Consider the following 12,081-nt stretch of genomic DNA (forward strand, 5'->3'; position numbering starts at 1 on the left):
CAGCCGTTCCTCATAAGACTTTTCTCTAGACACTTCGCCAGCATTGTTGCTCTTTTTGGACATGCTCCAGCACCTCAATGTCTTTCCTGTACTGTGGGGCCCAAAACTGAATGAGGTATTTGAGGTGCAGACTCACCAGTGCCAAGTATAGGGGATGATCACTGCCTTAGTCCGGACACTCACACTAGTTCTAATACAAGCCAGGATGCTATTGGCCTTCCTGGGCACACTGCTGACTCATGTTCAGCCAGCTGTTAAAGTCTCGGCTCTTAAATCTCCACACTGTATTGATACTGCTTAAGGGAATGTCCTTGTAGCACTGAATATCTGCAGATGGGATGATGAAAAAGAAATACTTAAAACTTAAATTAAGTTCAGTCTCTAGCAGAGTTTTCTCTTCCAACACTTCTTCTGAACAGTGTTTTATGTTGTTACTCTTTAGCTATTGTTCAAAAAAATGGCTTACAGAAAATTTTAACTCACAGAGAAAAAACTTGCTTACAAAAAGATGGATAAAAAGTAAATGATGGATCTCAATCCATTTTCACAGATACACCTTATTCTGCTGTGACTGGACAATCCTCAGCCGTCAAACAAACCCTGGCTCACTAGAGTGAGTGAGAATTTACCAAGTCAGATGGAGAAGTGAATTTTGTTCAAGTTCTTCTTCATGTATGTAATCTCTTCTGCTTTTTTATTTGTAATTAATTGCTACAGGACACACAAATTACCCTAATTCCCATTAGCAACTGTGAGCACTGTGCTCCCCAGTATGGAACACGTCTCTGGTGGCAGGTTATATGCTTCAGAAATGTATTAAACTTTCACAGTGTGTTTAAAGAAATCACATGGGTGAAATTTCACGGATGATAATTTTATGTGAATTTAACTACATATACTGATAGTCTATAAACATTTTACCTATGTTAACTTCTAAGTGCTGTTCTTATGCCTTTAAATGGTTATTTCTTGACTGAAAATCTATTATTCCACACAGATTTCCTCAGCAATAAGTGTCCGTAAGTTCTTCAGTTTCCTAGTAAAGGTCTTTGCCTTAATAAACTTTGTTTTATACCTGATTTTTATACAGATCTGAACAATCAGACCCTAATCAAGTTCAGATTGAAGTCAATGGCTAAAGGTACTTTTTACTGATTCAGAAAGGATAGTGGGAGGAAGGAGAGTGAGGCACAGACCGAATCTTAAATAGAGAATCAACCTTTACATATAAAAATATGCAGTATACTGATATACGCACATTCACAGTGCTTCAGTACTAGGCTAAGACTGGAAGACGTTTATCTCAGAAGCAGTTCTGGGTAATCAGACTGAAAATAAAATATGGCCTTAGGATGCTTTCTCTGGAGTCAGGGTAAAAATAAGACAGTCAAGGCACTTTGAGTTTAACTTTTACCTCTCCTGCTCCTTGCCCTCCCCTTTTTATTTTTAACAAACTTTATTGCATACATTATAAGACTGTAAAATAAAATGGAAGAAAAACTAAATATATAGTAGTAAAGATTCCAGCTCCCTCTGTTAGCTTTGGAGACTCCAGAGTGTAAGTTAATCCGCAAACATTCTTCACCCAAAATTTTAACTCTCATTCAAGTGAAAATGTGAATTGCATTAATTTCCACTTGGTGCATTCTCTCTTACTTTTAAATGTTGAATGGTACCTACAATGAATTATGTAGCAATAAACCAATAAAAAAGCAATAAAAAAGGAGATTTCTTTAATTTCATATGTACGGCCAGGAAACTTCCTGAGGGTTTCAAAAGAACTTCAGTTTTGAGGTTCAGTGTGTAAGCTTCTGACAGTAGTTTGTCCTGTAGTTTGGTTTCTATATGTTTTTCTTGAAAAGCAGATGTGCAATGTTCTTTAGAAATAGATGGGTGATGATGAATGATACACACCTGCACATCTTTCCTACAAAACTACATCTTACAACAGGGGACATTTTCCAAAGAACATGTCAGTGCAAATTCAAAGCTAATACTCACGTTGGAAGAAAAACTTTTTTTTTTTTTTTTTTGTTCAGGCTGTCCTTTGCAGAATAGCACACAAAATCAAATTGTTTCAAATATCTAACAAATTGACTGGCACTCTAATATTAATATAGTCAGTTAAAGCCAAGAGCAACAAAATAACAGATCTAGCCTGATGAAATTGGATGCATAAATGCCCTTAACAGGGAAAGAGGCAAATACAAAAGGTGGTGAGGCCATACCCAAAAGCAATCTGATAGGGAAAAATGGCAAACATGGCAAAAGGGGTTTGGGTGTGGAATTGACAAGGAGGAGTTTGTCACCTAAGATGGGGTTGGTTTCTGGCATTGTGAAAGATGAGAATTAAATACTGATGGCCACACATATATGGGTGAGAATTAAGGACTTGCCCCAGCCTAATTCACTGTTCCATCAACACTGAAGACCATACAGTCTTAGAATCATAGTTTGGATTGGAAAGAACCTTCAAAGGTCATCTAGTCCAACCATCCTGCAATGATCAGGGACATCTTCAAGTATATCAGGTTGCTAAAAGAAGGTGGTGTTTGAACTGAGAAGCTCTTCCTAAGTTTTTCTGGCTCCTGGGCCTGAGCTTGTTTGACTTCATACAGCTTAGATGCCACAGACCACAGCTGATCAATTACTGCATTCCCCAGAGAATACTAAGTGCTTAAATCCATATGCATTCACTTGTTTTGTCTGACAAATGGTTCCTAACAGCTGCCACAGTGTGCCATAACATCACAGCGAGTGATGGTACTGCTGGGCCAGCAAATTGCTGAAGAATACAGCTTGTAATTTCTCTCTTTCTTGTATTTAAACACTGAAGGCTACTTTTGTGAAATTCAGATTCATGTCTATGGCTTCTCAGGCTTCTCTCTACCAAATGGATGCATAAAACCTCCATCTGAAATAGAACAATCACATCAGTGTCTTTGATTATGGAGCACTAACCCTTCTTAGCTTTGTCAGCTTGCCAGATAACTGCCTTACACACACTTGCTTTTGAATCCACGGATAGTGCCAATGCATGGATGTGAATGAAAGAATCATGGGAAGAAAAAGTACAAAAGGCAAGTGTAGATGCAATTCTGTTGCTTGGCGATATAGGTAAGCTGGAGTGAAGTGAGGAGGCTGTACATGCTTCCTGCATAAATCAAGCAGTATCTCCACTGGTGCATTCATGCAAAATTGATAAACCTTTTAAAATCAAAGACCTGAAGTCAAATTTGACCAGTACTAGGACAGACATGAAAACATCCCCAGCAGTTTTAAAAGTAAAACCATTTTCAAGAATGGCAAAGGTGTTCATAGGCCAAAACTGCTGAGACGTTGGGAAATGGCAAAACTTTGTATGTCAGCTGCCAAAGGATGGCAACCCACTATGAAGGACCAGCAGGCATTTCTTATATTAAAATCCTCTCTCAATACACTTAGTTTCTGCTCTTGGCCATATAATGGTGACAGATATGTATAGCTGAGGTCAGCAAAATCCTCCTAATCTTATTTTAAGCTCTACTTTTCCACTATTTTGTCTGGTACATTTAGTTTTCACTCAAAAAATGAATTCTTCCTAAGGGCTTTAAAAAAATTAAAAAAGGGAGAAGGAGAAAGGTAGAAGAAAAAGAAAGCAATGACAGCCTTTGACATGTGGACTCGACAGAAGTGACACTCTCTCTTCAGAAAAGATTATGGAAAAAAAATCAGCAAGCTTCTGGAATAAAAAAATTCCATAAGAAGCAGACACTGGAGTATGGGGATAAGTTTAGAATTTTATAGATGACCAGAACTGTTATTTTACAAAATGAAATACTTCATTTTGTATTCATATTTTCATGCTGTTTTTCTTTTGATGTATTTTGAGATTCAAGACTTCAGCAATGAAGCCAACTGTCACTGACCTTGGAATAACTGAGAATTGAACTTGGATCCACACTGTTGATTTCCAAATTAATTATTTTAAAGTCTCGAAGAAAATTTGACCTTTTCAATGTGTTGCTGATGAATTTCTTGACTACAGCACTTAAGCAGATATACATTTAAATTCCAGTCAGTATTCCTGACAAGTTTTAAGAAAATCAGGTATTTCCTTGACTAATGTTTTCTGCAGTAACCTGAAGGCAGAAGAACCTATTAGTTTTTGTGATTGTGGCTCACATGAGAAATAAAATTAATTGCTTTTAACAAATTCTGATTGAAAAACAGTGTTTCCATAAGCTGCCTTTGAAACAGGATGAAGACAATCTGTAAAAAGAGGCATTCTAAAAAGTCAGCATGCTGCAAAATGATATAGATCTTCTCACATTGCTTAACCTTCAGACTTTCTCATCTTCCAATTTCCATTTGATTCTTCTGAATTTTATTGCAAGCTCCTGTGCTAAACCAGCAAAAATGTTAATCCCGCTGTAAGATTAATTACAGAGAAGGTCTAAATCTAGCAAGGTCAGCAAACTCCTAGGTGAGCTTTGCTTCTTCACCATTATTTTTATCATGATTTGGATGTGTATCATGACATGCATTAGGGTACATCCTTAGTTCCAGGAATTCCTCTGGAAATGTTCTACATTATCTCTTTAAATAGCTTCTGCAAGTGCCATACCAACATCTTTTATAGGTGAGCAATACAACTGGTTAGAAAACTTCAAAAGATTGTGTGGAAAATGTGCTTTTCAGCAATCCTAAAGAAAACCTTGATTTGAGTAATTATTTTTCTAATGTGTCACGAGAGTTTTTAATGACATTGGTAAACTAAAATACTTTCATTTGGCTCTTAATATATAGTTAGAAGCTTCATGTAGAGCTCATAAAAGTGCATTTTCTGTGTCAGAGGCATTTAAAAAAAGACATAAACTGAGCAAAAGCACTGTAATCAGAAGATCTTTGCTTATGAATGATACATAGAAGACAGGACTACTGCGGATTTTGAGATGTGAACTGATACATAGCAGGAAACCGGGTTAGTAGACCTATTTAAGGGGAACTGAGCAAGACTGAATATCTTACTGAGTGGTATGACTCAGCTAAACTCAAGCTAGCTAGAAAGCTAGCTGGATGAAATTTAAAGACATAAGAAATGGAGAAGCCAGGCAGGATTATAACTAACAATTCTAATAGGTCATGGACCACAGCTTTTGCAGACCTCCTACCTCTGTTTTCCTTTTGTTGGAGTTGCTGTTTCATTTTAGGCCTTTTCTCCTGAGCAGCTCCTCTGGGACATGTTCTAGTGAACCTGCAGCAAGCTTGAGATATCTGGATATCATTTATTTTTCCATGAAATGTCTGCAAATTAACAGGATTGGTTTATGTCTCTCTTTTTTTTTTCTTTTCCCCCAAGAAAGTAGGAAAGATTTCCTGCATAGTTGGAGAACCTCAATTTAAAGGATACTTCCCACAAAGCACTTCAATGTATCATGCACTCCTGCTTCTATGTCACAGACATGTCTGAGCTCTGAAACTCCCCTGGCTCGTTAATCCCTGGACTCCCTGCCTGAGGAACACCAAAGGATAGAAAAGTTAGAACATGGCCCACTCCTGAATTGGTGTGATCCAGTTCTTAGAAAGATAGGATAATTCAATTAAAACTCAAAGAATCAATGACTGAAAAAAACTTAATGCAATAGAAACAAAATATCATAAAAATTATGCTTGCTCAGCTGGGTTGTTCCTAACTAACAATCTGAACTAAGGATTAAAGTTTAGTCAAAACCACAGTCCTTTTTAGATCTCCTTCCCTCTGTGACTTTAAAACGCCAAATCTCTTCATCCAATGAAGTTAAAATATACAGGACATGTAGCTCTTTATCTGTCACACCCTGCAAATCACATTTTCCAGCACTGAAGTACGATTTGTTTTGGCTTTTAATTACCTGAACTATCAGCATGTCATATTTCTCCCCCCCTCCATGCAATAATTACATTCTGAATCAGTGTGACATTCAATATTGACCTTTGTTTATGTGTCTCACAAACTGTTGAATGTTTACTTATAAACCATGAAAAGCAGAATTTGTAAGAATATTGATTTATTGTATTAGAAAAGCAGTGGCCTGGCATTCTGCGAGTAGAAGTAATTCAGGCAATTACTAGAGACTGTTTTTCACTACTAATCTTAGGTTTAACCTTATAATTGTATTACTGAACTTGTTTTACTTTGCCCATTTATCACCAGATTCTAATAAGTCTGATATTAACATAATTTGATAATATTCAGGGGAGGAATGGTTTTAATTCCTTTAAAAAGAGGGAGACATATAGCCTATGCTATACAATGAGAAAACTATTGTAACAGCCTTTTTTATTCTGCAATACAAGATAATTAATATTTAAATGCATTAATGAAATAAGTTCTTAGTGGCTGGGTCACAAATCTTTGGTGTTTATTCCACTAACAAAATCACTAACTGCTCCTAATGATGCCTCTGAGCTAAGTTTCACTTTACTTCTGGTATAAAAACTACCTTTGTTGCCAGTAGCACAGATCTGCAAGTGTGAAAGGCGAAGTCAAACTAAGAACAATTCTTCTTGTCCTTATTCCAGTATATAATGGGAAGAAAGCAGTCAAATTTAGAAAAAAAAACCAAATCACAAACCAGTCAAACTTAGGGAAAAGCAAAACTGGCAGACAATAACTAAACCTCTAGTTCTACGTAAATAAAAGTACTCTGCATTCATGTGCTGCTCCTAGTGAGCCAGATTCACTGCAAGAGGCAATGAAGATATAACTGTCTGCCTAGGATTAAATTAGAGCTCTGAACAGCAGCGGGGTAATGACAGCTGGCTAATGACTGTGCTTTTGGACAGGACTGACCAATCATAAGTCATTATTTGTTTTTTCTTTCTACTAAACTCCTATGTTCTTAATGTGAGTTTACCCTGGTTAAAACATGAAATTGGCATAAGTCAGGCTTGGGAAATTATGCTCATGAAACATAAGAAAAAAGTGGGTTTTTTTGTGTTTTTTTTTTTTTTTTTCCCTCCTGTTTTCTGTAACTTGCAATGAAAAGTATATGGAAAGAAAATGTTTCCAGGAAAAGTCTTCCTTAGGTGGAATGCTATCCTGAGTTTCAGTCTTAATCCATTTTTTTGGGAATTAGTTCTATTTTCTACATTCTGTGTTTGGTCTGGAACTCATACTCTTCCTTATTTAATGAAAAAGATTCTCCAGTACAAGCAGGTTTATAATTGTCTTAATTCAGTTATGAATATATTTGTGAAAAGTATTTCAGGAATAATAAGCTCCTCAAAAGACATAAATGCCCTCCCTTTTCAAAATTTTCCTCTCCATTTTTTTTTTTCTGTTACATTTTCCACCACCCAATGACGGTTCAGTTCAAAGAAAGAGTATTCTGACCACTGAGAATGTTTTGCTTAGAATCAGAAAGAATAACTTGGCATTATTTTCTTGTAAAGTATCCAGAGCTCAGATAAACATGAAAATGAAAAATACGAGCACATCTTTTCTATCATATTATTGGCAATCACAGCTGGCAGCAACTTCAGAAATATTTTCAGTAGTTTGTTCAGTTTAGCATTAAATACTAAATCACAGCTTGGGTTTGGTTTTTTTTTTTTGAGAAAAACAAAATACATTTAAAAATACTGAATTTGAATATGCTAAAAGACAGCATACAGGAGAAGGACAGCACTTTTTTTTTTTGCCACCAAATGGTCACAAAGCAAAAAAGCCCATTCTACAGGGTTTTAGGATCTGACAAATTAGTAGAAAAACAGGCAGCAGAAAATTTTACCAGTTATGTCTGAGACTGTGGCTCAGAAAGTCTATAAACCAGCTCCTAGCTATAGTTTAAAAAGGTATACTAGGTGAGAACTCTGCTCCTGAGCTTTGAGGAAAAAAATTCCAACTAAACAAATGTTTGGTGTGCCTAAATGACAGTTCTTATGTCATGTATTGAATATTATATATTGAAGTTGCATCAGAGGAAGTTCAGAATGGACATTAGGAAAAGGTTTTTCACTGAGGAGGTGGCTGGTCACTGGAACAGACTCCCCAGAGAAGTGATCACAGCACCAAGCCTGTCAGAGTTCAAGGAGCATCTGGACAATGCTCTTTAGTCATATGGTTTAGTTTTAGATAGTCTTGCAAGAAGCAGGGAGTGGGACTGATGATCCTTATGGGTCCCTTCCAACCTGAGATAGTCTATGATTCTTATATATTGATGAATGAATAGGTTTCATTTTTTCACTGTAAGAAATACTGTAATTCCTTTTTGCTCATAGGCACACACATCTTTACAAAGCATATATATAATTTAATGAGCTGAGGTCTACTCAAAACAGTGGAAATAAATACACTGCATTGAGTGGAGATTTAACAAGCCCTTAGCAACACAGACTGACAAAAGTTTTAATGCAGTGGCATGAGAAATAAAATGTCTTTACAATCTCTGAAAATTAAAAAATGCAATTGAACTTTGAGATCATGAAAACACCATTCAACTAAGACTGCACAACTTCAGAAAGATTGAATGTAACTATGACTACTTACAATTGAAATATAAGATTAGAAAAAGTTACAAACCCAAGACATCCTAACTACCCTCCCTCCCTATTTATCTAAATGGGACTTATCTAAATGATAATCTCACTGATATAAGTAAATTGCAAACTACTATTGCAAGTGGAAAATGTTTGTGATATGTGTTGTCTATTTTGCCTGTGCTTGAGTGCATAATTAATTGGAAAGAGAGGGAGGTACTGCTCCTTTGGAAAGAATTCGACTGCCTCATTTTCAGTTAGCACCAACATTTCAGCCTCTCTGAAATCTTTAGAAATTATGTGTTCCTGACATTAGATAGGGAACAAATACTTCTGAATGTGTGGCCCACCAACTGCTTTACAGAAATGGGCCACAAAAGGCTGAGAAAATAAAGGTGCAAAGGAGATGTTATTACAACCTTCTCAATAATAAAACTCTTTCTCAGAGTTGAAAGCACAGACTCAACATTTTTCCATGTGAGTGGCACTTGGCAGTGACAGTTCAGTGAGATAATGGGTCTGCAAATACAAAGCAAAGAATCATTTTAGCTTGTGATGTTACAGCTAGGCTATCCCCCCCTGTTCCTAGCCAGTGCAGACAATGGACAAAGATTTCTGTAAAAGAGCTTCAACAGCTCTTTTCATTTTCTGTTGGTTTTGGTTTTTTTTTCCTTTATCTTGACTTTCCTAGATGTGGCATCCTTATCACAGAATCTTTCAATATTAGAGTACAATGAAAATGAAATTCATGCTGAATTCGGATGACTTCCAAAACAGCAACTAAAAATATTTACATGCCTCTTTTCTGCTTCTAAAATTACATATAAACTCTAAGATATGGCTGCAGGTTTTTTAAATGATGTTTAAAGAAAAGGATGTCATTTTCTGCATTTGTCATTTATGCTGGTCTGTCTATGACTACACTTTTTGTAGTAACACAACAAAAAGGCTCTCTACATGATTACAGGGCTAGTAGTTCTCATTACTGGATAATAGGACCATTTACAGATCTTGTGACAAACCCTATTCTTGAAAGGGCTTATGTGCCCAAACCCCAGCAGGAAAGATGAAAACATTTCATGGATACGTGAGAGAGGAGACACCTGCACATTCTGTAGTCATGTACAGACACAGGGAAAGTGACATCTCATCAGACAATTCAAACCTTAAAGCCTTAATCTGTTTGGGATTCACAAATTACACATCTGTTGCACAAATTACATAGCTTACTCCATACAGTCTGATCCAGTTGATGCAGCAAGACCTCATGCATACTGACAATACGGACATCAGAGCTCAGCACTTTTATCTATTAAAACCTGGCCCACGGGGACATCATCTCTCTTCAGAGGAAATCTGGGGATGTAGATCTATGAGTTCTGAAACTTGGAGTCTAAAAAGCTGTATCTTCCCCATGTCAGACTACGTGGACTGGGACTTCATGCTGATGCCCTGCCACTGTTTGGAAAGGACTGCAAGTATTGACAGTGTCAGAAGAAAAGGGAAGACAACCTTATAGTCCAGGAAGCACTTGGGAGGAAGAGACCTTGGTTCTAGCTGAGTAACCAGGATCATGTATTTCATTCACTGACTTCCAAGTGCAAAATGACCCCCTCCTCCTATCCAGTCACCTAGACATAAAAATCAGGCTCTCATTTGGTGACTACTTCTTTGTCTTCATGGCTTCTGAATTTGTAATTGCGAAATATCTCATCATACAGGATAAGAAAAGTTTAGAAGCCTCATCTTGAGTGCTTGAATTTCCAGTCTACTGAAAATCTGCCTCTACCTCTACCTCACCTTCTGGCTGTGATTTAAATGAAGAAAGTGAGGCAGTCCTCAGGAGGAAGATGAATGGCTTAGGCTTGTAAATGCAAGTACTGCATGGGGCAAATGTCAAAATCATTCATGCACTTACCATTCAAATGTCTTTGGGCATTTTATAGTGGATCTCACTACAGCATTTCAGAATTCAGAATACAGTTAAGGTCCAAATATACTACGAGGACTGTGAAATAGCCAGATCACAGAACAAGTATCTAGCTGGAAGAGCAATTCATAAAAATAAACCTGAATTTGAACCACTGCATAAGATACAGTAATTCAGGCACATTTCTGGTAGCCAGATGGGTTATTTCTCTGTGTGTTTTTTTCTTACATAGCTTTAATTATGTGAAGCCCTCAAAGATAACAATTATCAAAAATATTTGCATAGATAAATAAAACTAAAATAAATGTGTGTCAAACCATCCTTTGGGAAAGCTCAAGCTTCAGAGGTGTCACTGTTTGTCTATTTTCTCATCACAAACACGACTAGACATTTCTAACAAAATCCATCACCCAGCTGCATGACGAATGAATGCTGGCAGAGCTGTATTGCCCTAATGAACAGCAGCATAAATTTGCTTGAAACATCTAAATTCTGATCATAATCATCATCTTTTATATATGCAGCCAGTTTTGAATTACTAATGACAATCAATATCATGCTGTAACATTGACTTATATTGGTATTTGTGTCCTAAGCACAGAGAAATGCTTTGCAGTCAGTATTGCCTTAATATCTCCAGAAGGAATTAAAAACAACTGTCGCCCCTATTTATAAACTTAGGATGGGTGTATCAGTAGACATAAAACCCAACAAATCAAACACCCACCACTCATATTAAAAATGAAGTTGCACAGTCACATTTCAATTGTCTAGCAAGTTTGAGACAAATTCAAGCTTGCCCCCCGATTTCAGATTACCTTGGATACTCTGTTCGCAACCTCTCTTCCTACTGTCAGTCCCTGAACAAAGGTCCGTGCAGCAATGAACGCTCTAGTCACTTGAACCTTTAGCTTCCTGGGTACATCTCCAAATGGCTTCAGCTGGTCTGTGTACTTGCTTACACACTCCAAGTAGTCCTCAGTGAAATGGTACTGGGGGTTTATGAGCTGGAACATCCGCTCCAGCAGCCGAGCCCAGAAATCATTCAGCATTTCCTCCAAGTTCACATTGCCTCCTGTGTAATACCGCTTCAGTTCTGTGAAAAGGTCCTGGAACACCTCTGAGTTCTGCATGTACAGCATGCCATATGTCCGGACAAACATGTCATTTAAGGATCTTTCTGCATTCTCCAGAAGTTCTCGGAAAAATTCTGCAGGGGAAACAAGCAAGTGTTAATGGATATAGCAGTAAGGTACAAAGGGGTTTTTGATTGAATTCTTGTGGCCATTAGTAAAGTTTGTCTACATACAGCACTTTGCTACCACAGCACTTTACTAGTGAAATGCTTCTATTTGGACAGGAAAAAGCTTAATTTAGATGTAAAGAAAAATAGATTATAACCTGAATTCCCCAAGCAGAAATATGCAGAACCTGTAACAGTGAACATGAAAAACCCATATAAAAGAACTTCAGGGAAGGTAGTTCCACTTCTTCTTCATGGACTTTTTGAATGTAGCGATCTCTATCCCTTGCAATATCCGCCATAGGCACTATACTACATCATCTAAGCTAAAAGTGAAGTCACTAATATGATGATTTAACTGAAAATTTAAGGATTTCAGACTAGCTAGATAATGAGAAGTTCAATT

The 12,081-nt window shown here is 37.0% G+C and overlaps 1 protein-coding gene across 2 annotated transcripts in view; it reads right to left on the reverse strand.

Annotated features, from left to right (window-relative positions):
• GPC6 (glypican 6) overlaps positions 1-12,081 on the reverse strand; it is a 726,274-nt gene that overhangs the window by 300,321 nt on the left and 413,872 nt on the right. For both annotated transcript variants that reach the window (XM_057401148.1, XM_057401147.1), the window contains exon 3: positions 11,251-11,642. In XM_057401148.1, the coding sequence (XP_057257131.1) occupies positions 11,251-11,642 (392 nt within the window). The remainder of the gene's footprint in view (positions 1-11,250; positions 11,643-12,081) is intronic.

The sequence above is a fragment of the Pezoporus wallicus genome, unplaced genomic scaffold (genome assembly GCF_028554395.1).
Source record: "Pezoporus wallicus isolate ANWC-B61680 ecotype Strahan unplaced genomic scaffold, APGP_CSIRO_Pwel_v1 contig_6944, whole genome shotgun sequence".
NCBI lineage: Eukaryota > Metazoa > Chordata > Aves > Psittaciformes > Psittacidae > Pezoporus > Pezoporus wallicus.